General features: G+C 42.1%; 1 protein-coding gene across 3 annotated transcripts in view; it reads right to left on the reverse strand.

The window, feature by feature from the left end:
• SCAI (suppressor of cancer cell invasion) overlaps positions 1–18469 on the reverse strand; it is a 117149-nt gene extending 98680 nt beyond the window's left edge. For all 3 annotated transcript variants that reach the window (XR_012922143.1, XM_012771887.3, XM_076009034.1), the window contains exons 1-2: positions 18307–18469; positions 17633–17677 (exon numbers count right to left, since the gene is read on the reverse strand). Coding sequence is in view for 2 of the 3 variants with exons in the window: in XM_012771887.3 (XP_012627341.2) it covers positions 17633–17677; positions 18307–18359 (98 nt within the window). In the remaining variant the exon portion in view is untranslated. The remainder of the gene's footprint in view (positions 1–17632; positions 17678–18306) is intronic.
• Positions 18470–20534: the final 2065 nt, after the last annotated feature.

Raw genomic sequence — 20534 nt, forward strand, 5'->3', positions numbered from 1 at the left:
TGTTCTTCCACTTGAGGCAGTTCAACATGTAGTATAATCTCTACTGTAAACTCCAGCAAAATGCAATACCAATCCAGTTATCTACTGTTGTGTAACTCAGTGGCTTAAAGCAACCATTTATTGTGCTCATGAATCTGCAATTGGGATAGGGCTTCACAGGGACAGCTCATTTCTGCTCTACACGGGCACCCACTGGGGCTTTTTGATGGAGATCTGGAGGATTAGGATCTGCTTTTAGGACAGATCATTCACAAGACTGGCAAGCTGATACCAGATATTGGTTGGGAGCTCAGCTGGGGCTGAGGGTCAGAAGCTTCACTTTCTCTCTTACACAGGCATCTCCTGGTTTCTTGGGCTCCTCACAGCATAGCACAGTAGCCAACTTCCAAAAGTGGGTGTCTCAAGAGAGAAAGGTAGAAGTACATGGCATTTTTATGACCCAGCCCCCAAAGTCACATAGTGTCATGTCACCCGTACTCTGTTGGTGGAAGGCAGTTACAAAGGTCTGCCATGGTTAAAAGAGACACAGACCTCATCACTACATGGGAGGAATGTTAAAAGACAACAGTGTGACCACAAGTAAAACATGTAGAAAGAAAGATACTGCTGAAGACATCTTTGGGAAACACAATCTGTCATACCAATAGAATGGTTATGTATTAGAATGTATAATATCAAAGTTGACTTTTTGTTAATAATGTTCACTGGTTTTTATTAAATAAACTTTTCCTATAAAAAAAACAAGGGATAAAGAGATTAAAAACAGTAACCTGAAGTTTCTCATCTTTTGTGATGGAATAAATTCAATGACCCACAAGTAATTAGAGTCAAACAACAGAGAAAAAGAGGAGAAAGGATGGTTAGGTACTTCCCAAAGGAAAAGAGCGATAAAATAAAGAAAATGAGTAATAAAAACTAAACATATTAAATTGGAAGAAACTTTTGACATCACTTTAGTCTATTTTGCCGTTATTTTAGCAACTACTAGAAAACTGAGATTTTCTGCATTTACATTTCAATGAAGGTCAAGAAAATCTCTTATTTTTAGTAAAATTCTACCATGCACAAATTTTTCCTCATTCATTTCATTCTCTGCTGTTATTAGCAGTAAAAACCCTTAAAAACGAAATTGTGTCAAATACTTTCAGAGTTAACAAGGTAAAGGAAAAGCTGAGGCACCTGCATCCTGTTTCAAAGAACCATTTATGGGCAGAGAGAACAATAGATTATATAATCGACGTTGGAAAAAAGATGAATCAAACTCCTGAGGCATGTGGGGAAAAAAAAATTAAAAAAAAGGAGTGACTAGAAACCTGCCCAGGCTCTGGGGAATTCACCAGCACACTGTACTATATGCTCTCTGAACACATTCTTCCACAAAGACTCCACACTTAAGCTGCAGTCCTTTTCCCACATATCAGAGATAGATATGGCTCCAGAGATCATTTAATCCAGTGGTTTTCAACATTTCCGAGCATAAGAATCTCTTTGCAAGAGTAAAAATCCTGCAGACATCCATATGACAATTGTGATTTTTCCATCCGGTTTTTGAGAAAAATCAATAATGACAGAAGTACCACGAATTCACCCACACACCTACTAAATGTTATTTGTATTTTGCCATTTACATATTAATACAATAGTAGGTACATGAGACATTGGATTTGGATGAAATTCTTAGGAAGCACTAAATACACAACAGTCATTGGTAAGTATGTGAGTAAGCTATATTTCAAAAGACTGAGATGGAAGAATTTTTAAGGTCTTCATTTTCAGGTATGTCACAATAGGATTTCTCCTACTGTGCATGTGGTTGGACTCAATAATTCATTGCTTCCAACATACATTCTATAATTCTCTTATAATTCTATAATTCATACATTCTATAATTCTCTCATAAATTATCAAAAACATTTTATCCTTTTTTTTGACTTATATCTTAATGATTTAAAACTGGTTTTGGACGATATAGATGCATATTCCTATTTTACAAGAAAGTAAGAATCCTCTTACTTGTTAACGACAATTTTATTATCACCGGCCAGGAGTTAACGCAATAGAAAAATGGCTTGCTTACCTATTGTCAGAAAGACAGGCTAAAGGAAACTATTTTAAACTTAAAATCTTTACTTTGGGCAGTTGTTCTCTGAAAATGTATACATAGTCTGGAAATTATCACAATAGTTTAAAAGTCCTGACGGCCACTTTGCAGGCTTGTAGGAAACCATGTGTGAGCACCTTCAACATATATTCCCCTCAAATAGCACCTCAATAACAAAATACACGAAGAAATAAAAATAAAAAATTTGAAATTATTTAAAAAAAAAAAACAAAACATGCATTCCCCATCGAGAGAACTCCCAGCACACTGCCAAACAAGCATATGTGCTTTTGAGGCCCATGGAATATATGGGGAGAGAGCATAGGACAAAGAAACCTGACTCATTCTTGTAAAACAAGAATACAAACAGTGGTGCCTAGGCGTAGAATCAAATGTTTCCAAAACAGCTGCCAAGTTTATGAAAACCCAAGTACCCTCCTTTTGCTTAGCTTGTTGTGAAGATGGCCATTTCATGGCAAACTGCATCAATGCAGAGAACCCAAGATAGTAATGCAGAAGCTCCGATGGGTTTAAGAGCACTTTGGAAAACCTGGTAAAGTAAGGTAATAAAAGACTAGGCTCTTATATTAGGATTCTCCAGATAATCAGAACCAACAGCAGGGATATAGATATGTTAATAAATATAGATGATATAGATATAGATTTATCATAAGGAATTGGCTTATGCAATTACGGAGGCTAAGAAGTCCCAAGATCGGCAATCAGCAAGCTGGAGACCCAGGAGAGCCCATGTATGGTTTAGTTCCAGTCCAAGTCCCAAGGCCTGGGAATCAAGAAAATCAATGGTATAAGTGCCAGTACAAGAGCCAGCAGGCTCAAGAGCTAAGATCTTGGTTAGAGGCCAAAGGCAGGAAAAGATTGATGTCTCAGCTCAAGCAGTTGTGCAGAAGTTCCCTCTTGCTCAGTCTTTTTGTTCTAGTCAGGTTTTCAAATGATTGGGTGAGGCCCACTGACAATAGGGAGGGCAATCTGCTTTACTCAGCCTACCTATTCGAATATTAATCTCATCGAGAAACACCTTCACAAACAAATCTAGAATAATGTTTGGCCAAATGTCTGGGTACCCAGTGGCCCAGTCAAGTTGATACATAAAATTAACCATCATAGCTGACTTGACTCTGATTTGCCCTCTTTTCCCAGACAGCCGAGAAGGTGTTGAAAAAGAGTTTAACTCCTGGTGGCAGGTAGCAGGAAGAGGAAAACTGACTCTTCACTGAACAACTATCCGATGGCTCTTTCCTTAACAGGGGCAAACAAGAGCAAAAGACTATCTCTCAATCTGTAGGACAAGAGATCAGGAAGAGCAATTATGCTGAAGATGAAGAGTAAATGGCTTGACTGGGCACAGTGGCTCACGCCCGTAATCCTAGCACTCTGGGAGGCCCAGGCAAGAGGATTGCTCAAGGTCAGGAGTTCCAGACCAGCCTGAGCAACAGTGAGACCCTGTCTCTACTAAAAATAGAAAGAAAATAATTGGACAACTAAAAATATATACAAAAAATTAGATGAGCATGATGGCACATGCCTGTAGTCCCAGCTACTAGGGAGGCTGAGGCAGTAGGATCGCTTGAGCCCAGGAGTTTGAGGTTGCTGTGAGCCAGGCTGGCGCCATGGCACTCTAGCCCAGGAAACAGAGTGAGACTGTTTCAAAAAAAAAAAAAGAGTAAATGGCTCGAGATTCAGTTGTAATCAAAAGACAGCTGCTTGCAAAACACACATACACATTTTCTTTCTGTCATACACACACATACACATGCTCGCACTCACATGTGCAAGCACTCACACACTCTCTCTCTGTCCATCAGAAACCAATCTGGAATGAGAAAATGAGAGAAGGCTTAGCTGGACATTGAACCTCTTGAGCAGAATGAATCCAGTGCTAGAAGAAAGCAGACTCTCCAAGGAAAATCACAGGCTCATGTAACTCATGAAGCCAGGACAATGAGTCAAGCTGCTTGCCAGGGCCATAGTCATCTCAAGGCTCAACTAGAGGCTGGGCGCGGTGGCTCACGCCTGTAATCCTAGCACTCTGGGAGGCTGAGGCGGGTGGATTGCTCGAGGTCAGGAGTTTGAAGCCAGCCTGAGCAAGAGCGAGACCCCATCTCTACTAAATATAGAAAGAAATTAATTGGCCAACTAATATATCTAGAAAAAATTAGCCAGGCATGGTGGTGCATGCCTGTAGTCCCAGCTACTCGGGAGGCTGGGGCAGTAGGATTGCTTGAGCCCAGGAGTTTGAGGTTGCTGTAAGCTAGGCTGATGCTATGGCACTCACTCTAACCTGGGCAACAAAGTGAGACTCTGTCTCAAAAAAAAAAAAAAAAAGGCTCAACTGGAGTAGGAGGAGCCCCTTCCAAGCTCACTCATGTGAGCCACTCATGCGGCTGCCAGCAGGCCTCAAGATCCACATCCAAGTTCACTCTTGTGGTTGCTGGCAGACCTCACTTCCTCACCACATGGCCTGAGTCATCTTCACAACATGGCAACTGCCTTCCCTTCCCTCTGTCCAGGGCTGCCTCATTAAGGCAGTCACCCCCCCACCCCCAGCAAAGGGGTAGAGAGAGACGACACACCCAAGGCAGAAGTGAAAGTCTTTTTTAAAACCCAATCTGGGAAGTGACATCTCCTCACTTCTGCTGTATTCTATCCACCAGAAGTGAGTTGCTAAGTCCAACCCACACTCAAGGGAGGAGAAGCTCCATCTTTTAAATAAGGGAGAATCAAAGAATTTATATGTGGACAGATCTTTAAAACCACCACAGGGACTAAAAGAATTATTGAGGAAAAAAAGTAGCTGGGTAAGGTATTAAGACATCAATGGATGTTTTATTTACACTGTATTCCCAATCCCCAAGATGACAGTCCTATTTGATTCCTTGCCTCAAGGGAGGTTTGGGTTTGTTTTCTGAAAATCTGAACTCCTTGAGGAGATCATGCTGAGGAAAGGGTAGAAAGATGAATGCCTTTGAGGGGAGAAAAGTAGAAAGAAGAAGAAAAAAGGGAGTGATGTATCTGGGAAGGGGAAGGAGTTCCTTAGGGACCCACAAAAAGAGAGGCCTTGCAGCTCCACTGCCTAGCAGTGCTCCAGATAAACAGCAAGTCCTTAGAGAGAAAGGGACGTGCGTTACACCAAGGAAAGCTGAAGCCCGGACACCAGAACCCCCAAAATGGAATCTTGAGCCTGAGGTTGGCCATAACCATTATAGCCACCAAGCCTCAAGGACCCATACCCTCTTAGACAATACACTCACCAGTCATAGCCACCATGGACTGAAAACTAACCTTTCACTTCGCTTGGTTTCTCAAAGGCCTCTCAGATTCTTATATAACCTTAAGGAAGGGTGGATACCCATTTTTAATCACCAAGATTGAATTTCTCATCAGTTTAGTAGAAGTGGGGAAGAGGAGGTAGCCGCAGAGTAGGATTTCATTTAGAGAGATTAAAATGTAATATTTCTTGTGTATCTGATTTAAGAAGTAAGATTCAGACTTGCTATATGGGCAATTAATTTACTAACCTATGGCTATCTTTTGACAAGTAAGTAATCTTGCTGGTTTCAAAGAAGGTTCCAAACAAGCTGCTCCATCAAAACATTAAGATTTTTCCATCAGTAATATGTTAATTACTCCAAAATTTTTCCAGGCTATACTCTCCTAATGCATAGAAAATTAAGCAATTAGTTACATATCCATGTATATCTGAATGCCTCTCCCAAGAAAAACCCCAGCCTTGTTGGAAAGCCATTCATTTATCTTAGGGATCCACAATTTCCATAAAACAGACAAAAATTCAATCCTACCACCTGGTCACCTGATCTCTCAACAGATTCAGCCATAATTAGCATCATGGATTACGTTTATTTCAGGATTTTATCAAAAAATACAACTTCTACTGAGTGTGACTCAACTTTTATCAAAAACCTAAATAAGAGAAACTATACTTATGAAAAATTATTGAAAGACATAGTATAAATCCATTCTTCTAGATTTGCTGCTTTCAAAACTACTTTTAGATTATGTAATCCTTTCTTTCAAACAAAATCCTACACAAATAGAATCTGAAGACATAAAACAGAAGCAGAATGATGTTAGAAGAACATTTCTCCTTAGAGAAATGGCTGATTCCAGGTTTGAGCAGAAAACATACAAGATGGGCCTGGAATATCTCATAGAACCAGGAGGCAGGGCAGCTACCACCGTCTATCAGAATCTGTCAAAAGAACGCAGGAGCTAGGTCAACATGAACATCAACAGGAAAAATAATTATAATGGTTAAAACACATCGAGGTGGGGCATAGTGGCTCACGACTTACTCAGTGCTAGAGGATCAATCAAAGTCAGGAGTGCAAAACCAGCCTGAGCAAGAGTGAGACCTCGTCTCTACTAAAAATAGAAAGAAATTAATTGGCCAACTACAAATATATAGAAAAACTTAGCCAGGCATGGTGGCTCATGCCTGTAGTCCCAGCTACTCGAAAGGCTGAGGCAGAAAGATTGCTTGAGCCCAGGAGTTTGAGGTTGCTGTGAGCTAGGCTGACGCCATGGCACTCTAGCCCGGGCAACAAAATGAGACTCTGTCTCAAAAAAAAAAAAAAAAAAAGAAAAAGAAAAAAGAAAAGCACATTGAATATGTTTAAATCCATGAGTTGATAACAACATTAAATAAAACAAAAAAGAAACAAAGAAGGCCACCATTAGAGCATGCTAGAGAACCAGCTCATACTGAAAACTGGTAAACAAAGGGTGAAAAACCAGCATTTATGCTGCTTTTCCTTTTACAAACTATACCAAATAATCAATGAAGGGAAGGAGCACAGATCAGTTGCCAGGAGGCTGGCAATGCTAGGACAATGTGACTGCAACAGGACAGCACATCAAGTTTTTTTGGGAAATAGAAATGTTCTATACTCTTACTGCAGTGGTGGTTATATGAGTCTATACATGTATTCAATTTCATGGAATTTTACACACAAAAATCAATTTCACTGTATGTTAATTTTAAAAATAAAATACAAAAAAATGTTTTAAGTCAACAAGGGAAACTTCTCTTTCTGGAAGTATTCCAGCTAATAATGAAGGAATGAAAGAATGAAAATCAACATTTGTAACCTCTAATGAAATTATACATGTAGGCCGGGCGCTGTGGCTCACGCCTGTAATCCTAGCTCTTGGGAGGCCGAGGCGGGCGGATTGCTCAAAGTCAGGAGTTCAAAACCAGCCTGAGCAAGAGCGAGACCCCGTCTCTACTATAAATAGAAAGAAATTAATTGGCCAACTGATATATATATAAAAAATTAGCCGGGCATGGTGGCGCATGCCTGTAGTCCCAGCTACTCGGGAGGCTGAGGCAGAAGGATCGCTTGAGCCCAGGAGTTTGAGGTTGCTGTGAGCTAGGCTGACGCCACGGCACTCACTCTAGCCTGGACAACAAAGTGAGACTCTGTCTCAAAAAAAAAAAAAAAAAAAAAAAAAAAAAAAAAAAAAAAAAAAAAAAAAAAAAAAAAAAAAAAAAAAAAAAAAAAAAAAAATTATACATGTAGATACTAATTATTATGGGTTCCTAAAATAAAAAAAAAAAGAGAGAGAGAGAGAAGCCTTAATGAAAGTACATACCATGCCTATGAAGTATTTTTTTTAAATTAATTTTAACTAGAGAACCATGCTAAATGCTATATACCATTAGATAAAGTAGGCAAAATTGAAACCAGAGAAACTGTTCAGTGGTTGCCAATTGTGGGGACAGAAGAGAATTTAGAATTTGGAGAAATGATAGAACTGTTCTATACTATGATTACAGTGGTATTTACACAACTGCATTTGTCAAATTCACAGAACTGTACACTAAAATAAGTGAATGTTGCCCTAAGAAAATTATATCTCAACTTTTTAAAAATTTGAAAATTCAGACTTTGGGAAACTCTTAATAACAAATATGCTTTCTTCAACAAATAAAACGCACAAGAAAAAAGAGGAGTAGAAATACTATAGATTAAAAAAAGAGGCCGGGCATGGTGGCTCATGCCTGTAATCCTAGCACTCTGGGAGGCCGAGGCGGGCGGATTGCTCGAGGTCAGGAGTTCAAAACCAGCCTGAGCGAGACCCTGTCTCTACCATAAAAATAGAAAGAAATTAATTGGCCAACTAATATATATAATATAAAAATCAGCCGGGCATGGTGGCTCGTGCCTGTAGTCCCAGCTACTTGGGAGGCTGAGGCAGGAGGATTGCTTGAGCCCAGGAGTTTGAGGTTGCTGTAAGCTAGGCTGACGCCACGGCACTCACTCTAGCCTGGGCAAGAAAGCGAGACTCTGCCTCAAAAAAAAAAAAAAAAAAAAAAGACTTAAGTGCTAATCAACTAATTGCAAATTATGAACATTATATGAATCTTGATATGAACAAACATTATTTTTTTAAATGATTAGCCAACTATGCAAATCTAAACATTGATATTTGATGATATTAAGGGAATACTGTTAATTTTTAAATTACTATTAATGGTATGGTGATTATGTATTCTAAAAGAATCCTTATCTTTCAAGAAAACTGAAATATTTACAGATTAATGATGTATGGAATATGCTTCAGGTGGAGCTGGGGCTGTAAAGATGAAACAATAACTGTCGATAATTGTTGAAGCTGGTGATGAACAATTCAGGTTCATTTTAGCATTGTAAGTTTGTCTGTATTTGAAATCTTCCATACTAAAAACATACATACATACTTACATATAAGTACAAGCACAGCCTTAGAAGTTAGCCTAGTTAGCCTCCCTCTGGCTATTCCTGACGGTCTACTCTACAGGCAGCCTTTACAAACCTTGAATTTGTCCCAAGAACATTTGGGCTCTTTTAGAACACCCTTGAAAACCACTGCTTGACTCTTCTAGGTTTTATTCTTTTTTTTCTTTTTTTTGAGACAGAGTCTCGCTTTATTGCCCAGGCTAGAGTGAGTGCCGTGGCGTCAGCCTACCTCACGGCAACCTCAAACTCCTGGGCTCAAGCGATCCTCCTGCCTCAGCCTCCCGAGTAGCTGGGACTACAGGCACGAGCCACCATCCCCGGCTGATTTTTCTATATATATTAGTTGGCCAATTAATTTCTTTCTATATTTAGTAGAGACGGGGTCTTGCTCTTGCTCTTGCTCAGGCTGGTTTCGAACTCCTGACCTCGAGCAATCTGCCTGCCTCGGCTTCCCAGAGTGCTAAGATTACAGGCATGAGCCACCGCGGCCTGTCAGGTTTTATTCTTGAATAAAATATTACCAGGAAAATGCTCCATACTTTGACCACACTATCTTGGCTCCTCCAGAATCTTTCACAGAACTGAATTTTGGCATTATGCCCTAAGTTTTCACTGACACATGCTACAAGAAACAGCTTTACCAAAACCACTGCATTTGCTGCAGGGATGTTGCTGAAGCAAATACTCAGTCATAAAGATACTCTATAACTAGAGGATAGTCCCAAGTTTCAGTGTACATTAGAAAACATTCTCTCGGCCGGGCGCGGTGGCTCACGCCTGTAATCCTAGCTCTTGGGAGGCCGAGGCGGGCGGATTGCTCGAGGTCAGGAGTTCAAAACCAGCCTGAGCAAGAGCGAGACCCCGTCTCTACTATAAATAGAAAGAAATTAATTGGCCAACTGATATATATATATAAATTAGCCGGGCATGGTGGCGCATGCCTGTAGTCCCAGCTACTCGGGAGGCTGAGGCAGAAGGATCGCTCGAGCCCAGGAGTTTGAGGTTGCTGTGAGCTAGACTGACGCCACGGCACTCACTCTAGCCTGGGCAACAAAGCGAGACTCTGTCTCAAAAAAAAAAAAAAAAGAAAACATTCTCTCATACTTGAGGCCAGGAGTTTGAGATCATCCTAGGCAACATAGCAAGACCCTGTCTCTACAAAAAATTTTAAAAATTAGCTGGGCATGGTGGTACACACCTGTAGTCCTAGCCACTTGGGAGGCTGAGGCAGGAGGATCACTTGAGCCCAGGAGTTGAGGCTGCAGTGAGCAATAATCACACCACTGCACTCCAGCCTGGGCAACGGAGTGAGACCTGGTGTCAAAAAATAAATAAAAAGAATACATTTTCCCAGTTTTCCACATAACTACTTCCATAATCTGTTTCTCACCAAAGAATAAGAGATCTCCTAGAGATAAATACTACCTGTCTGCCAACCACTTGCAGAAAGGCCTTACAGTGGATAGCTAATATTGTAGAGAAAGAGATAAAACCCAAAGACAGAAAGCAGTCTGCACTATTTCCACAACATGTTCTCCCTAAGTTATTTCATTCGTTTTCAGGATTTAGATCACCAAGTGTTCACAGAGGACTTCTAAATCTGTATCTCAAGCCCTAAATAATCTGGCTTCTCAGCAACAGACCCCTATTTTTACGTGCCTGGTCGGAGATGACTTTACACTTCATATAGCCAAAATAAATTCATACTCTTACCCTCCCAAACTTGTTCTTGCTTCTATGTCTTCCATCTCAATTAAAAGTGTTCCCATCCAACCTATTATTCAAGCTACAAGCGTCTTAAGATACCGTGAAAAATAAAAGGCAAACCATAGATGAAAGAAAGTATCTGCAAAACGCATATCTGATAAAGAATTTGCTTTCAGAAAACATAAAGAACTCCTACAACTATCTAAGAATACAAATGACTGATAAAAAGTGGGCAAAAGATTTGGAGACTTCAGTTATATGAATGGCAAATTAGCACATGAATAGATACTCTACATCACCAATCAGACATCACCAGTCACCAAGGAAAGGCAAATTGAAACCGCAATGATATGTACATATCATACAGCCACAGAATGGCAAACAATGGTGACAGTTTCAAAGGTATACATGTATTTTAAAACTTATTAAATTATACATTTAAATATGAGCAGTTTATTGTATGCCAATTATGCCTCTATAAAGTTGTTTAAAGGAGGCCGGGCGCGGTGGCTCACGCCTGTAATCCTAGCTCTCTGGGAGGCCGAGGCGGGCGGATTGCTCGAGGTCAGGAGTTCGAAACCAGCCTGAGCAAGAGTGAGACCCCGTCTCTACTATAAATAGAAAGAAATTAATTGGCCAAATAATATATATAGAAAAAATTAGCCGGGCATGGTGGCGCATGCCTGTAGTCCCAGCCACTTGGGAGGCTGAGGCAGAAGGATCGCTTGAGCCCAGGAGTTTGAGGTTGCTGTGAGCTAGGCTGATGCCATGGCACTCATTCTAGCCTGGGCAACAAAGCGAGACTCTGTCTCAAAAAAAAAAAAAAAAAGAAAAAGAAAAAGTAAAGTTGTTTAAAGGAAAAAGAATGACAACACCAAGTAGTGGTGAGGATATGCAACAAATGGAATTTCACACATTGCCAGTGGGAATGAAAAATGGTTCAGAGGTTAAATACTTTGCCCAAGAGCCCAAGGTAGTACTTGGAAGAGCTGGAATTCAAACTCTAGTTCAGGATTTATTTCTCAGCCTCAGCACGACTGACATTTTTGAGCTAGATAATTCTTAGATTAGGAAGTAGTCCTGTGCAATGCAGGATGTTTTAGCAGCATTCCTGGCCTCTACCCACTAGATGCCCCAAGTTATAACAACCCAAAATGTCTCCAGAAATTGTCAAATGTCCTTTAGGTGGCAAAAACCTTCCCTAGTCTGACACCATGGGCTCAAGCTCCTAAAATACCTTTCTTTCCACTCTTGGCACTGGCCTGGTTCAGCTCACCCAAGACCTCACTATTAGTCAATCTACAACCAGGCTCTCATCTCTGTCACTTCAATAGTCACACTACCACAAAATGAACCATCTAAACTCGTAGGGCCTAAGTGAACATCTGTTGAAACTGCCCTCCCTATCAGTATGCAGAGTTACTATAAACCATTTGTATATACTGTGTAAACCTTTGTATATATACAAAGCCATTACACTGTCTCATATTTCAATGTCTGTCTTCTCCACTAATACATGACTTTTGTCCCAGCAAGGGCCATATCTCACTCATGTCTATCCCCCTAGAAACCCAAACTAGAAAGCATTCAAATGTATCTTACACAAATTACATACACCAACAAAATGCCTGGATCCCTTTGCTTTAAATACATAATCAAAAAAAAAGAGAACCACCCCAAATCATACTATAAAGCTTTAAGGCATGTGAGTCCTATCCAAACAAATGGGTCTTGTTCCTAATGGAACCAGAAAGGACTCCCTAACTCTAACTCATAACCCAAACTTTATTAACAGACATATTGGACTCTTCAGAATTTTCCGAAACCCCACAGAGATCAAGTTTCCTAGTCTTAAAACTCTTTTCGGTCCAGTACAGTTTATCAGGGGCATTAAATAGTATCATACGACTTTGGACCACCAAAGCCCCACTCTATCTATACTCTCTTGCCACCAATTCACTTATCGGTTCACTAGCTTTACTGAGCTCCCCTCAGTACCAGCAGTACAAAGATGACCTGAGACAAAGAAATAATAACAGTATGGTATGAGGTTTTTTTTTTTTTTTTTTTTTTTTCTGAGACAGAGTCTCGCTTTGTTGCCCAGGCTAGAGTGAGTGCCGTGGCGTCAGCCTAGCTCACAGCAACCTCAAACTCCTGGGCTCGAGTGATCCTTCTGCCTCAGCCTCCCGGGTAGCTGGGACTACAGGCATGCGCCACCATGCCCGGCTAATTTTTTATATATATATCAGTTGGCCAATTAATTTCTTTCTATTTATAGTAGAGACGGGGTTTCGCTCTTGCTCAGGCTGGTTTTGAACTCCTGACCTTGAGCAATCCGCCCGCCTCGGCCTCCCAAGAGCTAGGATTACAGGCGTGAGCCACAGCGCCCGGCCTGGTATGAGGTTTTATTGAGGGGGAAAAGATACAAAGAAATAACAGTACAGGCCTGGGGTGGTGGCTCACGCCTGTAATCCTAGCACTCTGGGAGGCTGGCGGATCCCTCGAGGTCAGGAGTTCAAAACCAGCCTGAACAAGAGGAAGAGCAAAACACCGTCTCTACTATAAACAGAAACAAATTAATTGGCCAACTAATATATAGAGAAAAAATTAGCTAGGCATGGTGGCACGTGCCTGTAGTCCCAGCTACTCGGGAGGCTGAGGCAGCAGGATTACTTGAGCCCAGGAGTTTGAGGTTGCTGTGAGCTAGGCTGATGCCACGGCACTCACTCTAGCCTGAGCAACAAAGCAAGACTCTGTCTCAGAAAAAAAAAGAAAGAATAAGAAATAACAGTACAGCATGAGGTTCTTTTCTTAAACTTAGTTCTTCTTAAACTGTCTCACAGTTTCAACGCACTAGGAATGCTCTCAAAAGATAACTCAACCACTAATTGATGTCTATAAAAAAAAAATGACCTAGCATCAACTATCCAAAAATAAAAATCATACTTTTGGCAACTGTCTTCTAAAATGTGATAGGATATATAATAGTCAACAACTCTACACAGCAGGCCAACTGGATACTTAAGGCTACATGTAGCAATTTAATTCATCAACTGGATACTTAAGGCTACATATAGCAACTTAATTTATCTCAAAGTGTTTATCAGGAAGTTGTATCATTTGACATTGAGAATTTCTATAGCCATAGTATGAAATTGATAATAATAGCTATTTTTTTAAATGTCTGGCTACAGTCATTACATCCTTTTTCTATAATCCATCTTTAGGCTTTTAACTGGCCATTCTGTTTTTCTGTTTTTAGAGCAATCCTAGAACTGTTTTCTGAGGAAAATCTTGGTCATGACCATAGCACCTTTAAAAATGTATGCTGGCTGTCTATTCAGGTTAAAATCCTGACATGATCAGGATCTGACCCGCATCAGATGTGCAGAATATGTGCCATCAATTATTCTTGACTGAGAATGTAAGCTTAAACTCACTGCTATCTGATGCTAACCAAAGCTTGGTTACAAAGAAGTAACATTCACGAAGAATTGTTTAAGGACTCGTTCACTCAGTAACTCAATAAGGATAAGCAGTGAACAAAATATGCACAGTCCCTGAAGCTCACGTATTTCTCTGTATCTCTGAATCAAGCCAAACCATCAATTAAGTGTACATGTAAACCACATTGCTTTGGCCCTTTGGCGAATGTGCACTGGCAATATCTCAACTTGGAGTAAGAAGCAATCTTATAAAAACCTGCAACATATGTCTCATTTTATGGACACCATGAATGTGGAAATTGAACTTTATTTTCTTCCTTGCTTTGATCCAGGAAACTCAGAGGTAGATATAGAACCAACTTTCAGTAACCATGCAGGATTTTTTGGTCTGTGTACTAACTTTGCCACTGGTTTAATTTTATTCTTCTTCTCTCATTTTTTCTTTGCCCTAATTTATTTATTTTTAATCCCCTAGACTGTATGTATATATTTTGAAAAGAGGTGGGAAATAAAAGGTATTTGGTGGGTGCTTTTTAACTTAGCATTTATTGTGTGCTTTCTATGTGTCAGGCACTATTACAGACAGTTTACAACCCTAGAGAGGTTAAACTGTTATTATTTCTATTATATAGATGAAGAAACTAAGACTCAGAGAGGTTTATTAACTTGTATATGATCTCACGATTTATACGACTGACAGAGCTGGATTCAAATTCAGCCTAAACCATTTCACACAAGTGTATGTACAGGCTATGATGGAAGCAAATAAGGTATTGCAGAGGAAGGAGAAGGCAGGCTGGGGAAAACCCTCCCTGAGGATGTAATGTTTGATCAAAGTCTTAAAAGGAGGAGCTTGTCAAGCAGCAAGGAGAAAGTATTTCAGAGAGAAAGAGAAATAATATATAAAAACTCAAAGCAAAGAAGAAACATAAGCTCTGGGAATGGTAAACAGAATACAGAGTTATATCCAGTTACATTAACACACCTTGGAAGATTCACCAGGAAGTTAAATCATTTAAAAATTAGACATTTAGGCCCGGGCGCGGTGGCTCACGCCTGTAATCCCAGCATTCTGGGAGGTCGAGGCGGGCGGATTGCTCAGGGTCAGGAGTTCAAAGCCAGCCTGAGCAAGAGCGAGACCCCATCTCTACTATAAATAGAAAGGAGTTAATTGGCCAACTGATATATATATATATATATAAAAAAATTAGCCGGGCATGGTGGCGCATGCCTGTAGTCCCAGCTACTCGGGAGGCTGAGGCAGAAGGATCGCTCGAGCCCAGGAGTTTGAGGTTGCTGTGAGCTAGGCTGATGCCACGGCACTCACTCTAGCCTGGACAACAAAGCGAGACTCTGTCTCAAAAAAAAAAAAAAAAAAAAAAAAAAAATTAGACATTTAAGGGCCGGGCACGGTGGCTCACGCCTGTAATCCCAGCACTCTGGGAGGCCGAGGTGGGCGGATTGCTCGAGGTCAGGAGTTCCAGACCAGCCTGAGCAAGAGCGAGACCCTAAAAAAAAAAAAATTAGACATTTAATAGGTCCATTATTGAGAATTTCTGTGGCCAAAGTATTAACTTGTGGCTAGAAAGGCAGGTAGAAGTAAAATAATGGTAGGTTTTTAACATATGATTAGGCTAAAAAATCTGAATGATGTTCCATAAGCAATGGGGAATCAGAGAAGGATCCTAAGCATAAGAATGACAAGATCGGCCGGGCGCTGTGGCTCACGCCTGTAATCCTAGCTCTTGGGAGGCCGAGGCGGGCGGATTGCTCAAGGTCAGGAGTTCAAAACCAGCCTGAGCAAGAGTGAGACCCCGTCTCTACTATAAACAGAAAGAAATTAATTGGCCAACTGATATATATATAAAAAAAAAAAAAATTAGCCGGGCATGGTGGCGCATGCCTGTAGTCCCAGCTACTCGGGAGGCTGAGGCAGAAGGATCACTCAAGCCCAGGAGTTTGAGGTTGCTGTGAGCTAGGCTGACGCCACGGCACTCACTCTAGCCTGGACAACAAAGTGAGACTCTGTCGCAAAAAAAAAAAAAAAAAAAAAAAGAATGACAAGATCAACTTATACCGTATGGAGGATGAATTATAGATTCTAGGCAAGGACACCAGTCAGGAGGCTACTATAATGAGGGTTAGGGTAATGAGAGTTAGGCCAGAGCCACCCAAAAGAAATATAATACAAACCATGTATGTAACTTTTGATTTGCTAGTAGCCACATGAGAAAAAGTAAAAAGAAGTAAAAATAATTTTAGTAGTTTTATTTACTCTAATAAACCTAAAATATTGTTTCACTCTGTAATCAATATAAAAAATTAGTAAGGAGAAATTTTATTCAATTTTTGTACTAACGTGAAGTCTACTATGTATGTTATACTTACCTCATTTCAGATAACAAATTTTCATGGGAAATATTTGATATATATTTAGATTTCATAAAATGTACAGATGAAAAATACAGATGCACAAACCCAACTTGTTCACAATATACTTAAACATTTTCCAATGAGTGATCAAGTAGTAGTCTGTAAAGTTAAATTAATTATAATTAAATAAAACTAAAACTTCAGTTCCTCAGTCATGCTAGACATATTCTGAGTGCTCAACAGCCACATGTAGCTGCTGAACTGGACAGTACAGGCCTAAAGAGTGACAAGGGCACTTGGTTGACACTTCCACCATCAGCATTTCATATCTACCTGCTGTTGAGGTTTTCTGTGTATTAACAGAGACACCTTGCCAGGTATGAACTATGAAAGCAGTCCCAAGCGTCACATCGCCACTGTAGCTTACTTTCTTTAGGCTGATGCCAACACCTGTGAAAAAGGAATCTTCTAATGACTACACAGAATCATTATGTAGTACCTGAAATAGTACACATGGAATGAAGTAAAAAATGTTTGTGGAATGAATATATCCTCTTCTTCACTACTCAAGGAATAATTCACTTCTTTGTGGACTACTTAAACCCTTTGTTTTTATATTCCTAAAATTTAACCATTTCAGTTTATTAGACTCTATGTATAATGAAAAAAGATAAAGCAGTAAGAAAACATTTTGAATTGAACATGTATTCAAGGCATTATAGTACAAATGATTAAGAGCGTAAGCTCTGGAGTCAGACTGTCTGGATTCAAATCCTGGTTCTCTCATTTGTTAGATGTGTGATCTTGGGTAAATACTTGGCCTCTCTGTGCCCCAGTTCCGTCTTCTGCAAAACTGCGATGACACTACAGACTCTCTTGGGGTGCTTTGAGGATTGCAGGTAATACACATAGAGCACTTGCACGCAGTACTTGGCACATAATAGAAGTGCAACAAAGATAAGCTTTACACAGAAATGATAAAAAAGTTGCAATTATAGCTAAAGTAAAAAACCAGGATTTTCCAATTATCCATGTCTCCCACATTATCTTAGATACCAAAAAAAGACTGTATAGGTAGTAACTTGAAGTCCTCAAAAGAAAAATCTCGCACGTCGTTATATCCATTTAAAAAGGGGATAAATTAGAAACTTCATTTGCAGACAGTGTAGAGTTGTGCAGTAGCGCACAGGTGCAGCCAAGCAAAGAGGAAAAGACCAAGCAAAATAGGGAGGCATCTGCCTTACCTGCTTTTCCGTTTTCGAGGCGGTTTCTCCACTGTGCCAGTCAGTCTACAGACCAAACAAACGAGACGGTAACCAAAAGTAACACACAGGAACACATCTCTGAGCCCCACCGCGCCAGTCAAGAAATAAATGTACCACCTTCAAGGACCACAGGCTCGCCAAGCCCAAATCTGACCTCAGCAAGACCAAACAGTCCTGGGACTGGCCGTTCCCCTACTGCCCTCCTTGCCCAAACGCGGCTCTGCCTCCCGGCGCCTCACCCGATCCTCAGCCCGTTTGCCACAGCCCGGCTCCCCCAAACCGCCCACCTCCACCCACTCATTGTCTGCTTCATCACCCCACGAGCCCCGCCAGCCTCCCTCCACCGTGCCCGCCCGCCCCCGCCGCGCACGCCCCTGCGAGCCGCGCCCCTCCAGGCCTGCGACCCCGCATTCCAGGGCCCTCCCCGGCCCGCGCCTCGGCGCCCCTGCCCTCACACGCCCTCGCGCCCGGCCTCGAGGGCGCGATCGCCGCCCGGCCTGCGCCCCCGCCGCCCGCGCCCCCGCCGCGCAGCCCGCGCCCGCCCTCCTGCCTCGGCGCCCCGCACGCTCCCTCCGCGGCCCCGCCGCTGCCCCTGGGCCCGCTGCGCCGCCCCGCGCCGTCCCGACCCCGGCCTCCGCGCGGCCCCGCCCCACCTGGGGGCCAGGCGACTCCGCGGCTGCTGGGGCTGCCGGGCTCCTCTGACCATCGGCTCCGGCTCCGCCGCGGGAGCTGCTCCGGCGGCCGCAGGGCTCGCTCGGGAAGCCGAGGCGGCGGAGGCTGGAGTAGGCGGAGAGGCGGGCGGAGGGCCTCGCGCCTCTGCCAGGCTTGCCGCGGGGCCCGCCTCCTCCGCGCCGCTCCTCGGCTCCTATTGGCTAGGGCCGCAGCGTGGACGGAAGCCCGGCAGCCGACTGGACGCTCGGGCTGTCACACCCCGCGCGGCCCACCCGGAGGTTTGGTTGAGACTGCAGGTGGCGGCGGAGGCGCCTTCGAGATTGCTGGCAGGGCCGAGGGAGACTTCAGCGCCACCGTGCGCCGGAAAGTGGGAACTGCATCTCTGGCGCCAGACACCTGCCCGCAGGTTCTCCTGGCTCTGAGACCTGCATCCCACACACCTGCTGGGGCCCCCCACTGCTGCACCACGCCAGGACCAAAGGCCAAGCACTGCAATTTCCCCAATTCCACTGACAGGTATGAGAGTGAGGCAACTCTCACCAACGAGATTCCTTTTAAACCCTCTCAAATATGCAGTCCCCGTCTCTACATCTTGCTGAAATTATCTCACAGCTTACAGCTACGCCTCAGAGAGGATCCAGCCAGAAAACTGTAAGAATCCACCAAAATAAAGCATGGTTTGGATGCTCAATCCTCTGCAGGAAAGATCACAAGCTTGAGTGCAGGCTTTTTAAAAAACAAGAGTTTTTTTTTAATTGCCATGAAAGAAAAATCAACACTGCAAACAGAACCAATGCCATTCGAGAAGCAACGTGTTCCATTTTGAAAAGCATAAATGGAATTGATCCCTCAGTGTGCACTAACCTCCACCCGTGCTACTGCGATAATTGTAAGTTCTGCATCGCTCAATCAATTTTAAATTTTTACTGCATTTCTTGACAGACCTAAGCATGCAAAACTACCAGCACATAAACACAAGAAATATTAGTTACCTTCCATCTTCTATTTTAACAAAACTATCCTTGAAAATACGGCACGGTTCACTAACATAAATAAAATTCTTTAAGATGGGAAGGCCTCTGTAAGTCTATATTCCTGTGTACAATTTTGGCAGATCCTTAGCATCTGTTGGAAGGAGGCATAAACTTTCTCTTAAGCCACTCCTGGTTTATTAGAACACGTTTTTATGCATCAGTAATGTGACAGCCTAGAGTAGTATACCGCAACATTGGGGTGGAAAAAAAATCTCTCACTGTTCTCCACACATGGCAAAAATTAGGATACTACAGTTTTTCACAAAACCAAATGTATTTGGTATAAAGGGTTGTCCTTTCTTCTGAGATGGTTCCTTTTTTCTTTCTTCCTTTTTTGAGACAGTCTCACTCTGTTCCCTGGGCTAGAGTACAGTAGCATCATCACAGCTCACTTCAACCTCAAACTTCTGGGCTCAAGCTATCCTCCTGCCTCAGTCTCCCAAGTAGCTGGGACTACAGGCCCATGCCATCATGCCCAGATAATTTTTCTATTTTTTGTAGAGGCAGGGGTCTTGCTATGTTGCTCAGGCTCTCTGAAACTCCTGGCTTCCATTGATTCTTTCTTGGCCTCCCAAAATACTAGGATTACAGGCGTGAGCCACCATGCTTCACCCACTCTTTTTACATCTTTGATGTTAAAATGACCTTCCTTTGATAATAGTGATGGCAGATTGTAGTGGGATTTTACCTGAGACACAGTTGCCGGGGCTAGAGTGCAATGGTGTCATTATAGTTCACTGCAACCTCAAACTCCTGGGCTCAAGTGATCCTCCTGCCTCAGCTTCCAGAGTAGGTGCAGGTGTGTGCCACCACACCTGGTTAGTTTTTCTATTTTTCAGTAGAGACAGGGTCTTGCTCTTGCTGGTCTCAAACTCCTTACCTCAAGTGACCCTCCCACCTCAGCCTCCCAAAGTGCTAGTGTAGTGGGATTTTTTTCCTTTTTCCTTTGACAAGGAAAAATTGTCAAAATTAACCACAAATAGCCCCAATTCCAACCAACAGTAGCCATCCATATTATCAAGCCAGAAAAAAGAAAGACTTCAGAATAATTTACATCAGACAAGTGGAGGATGGGGAGTAAGAGGAGTCCTGGAGGGGAGGACCAACTCCCTAAGAAAGTAATCTCGAAATAACACTCATGACATTTCTTAAAGTATTGATTAAAAACCTCTGCC

Source organism: Microcebus murinus, chromosome 12 (genome assembly GCF_040939455.1).
Source record: "Microcebus murinus isolate Inina chromosome 12, M.murinus_Inina_mat1.0, whole genome shotgun sequence".
Taxonomy (NCBI): domain Eukaryota; kingdom Metazoa; phylum Chordata; class Mammalia; order Primates; family Cheirogaleidae; genus Microcebus; species Microcebus murinus.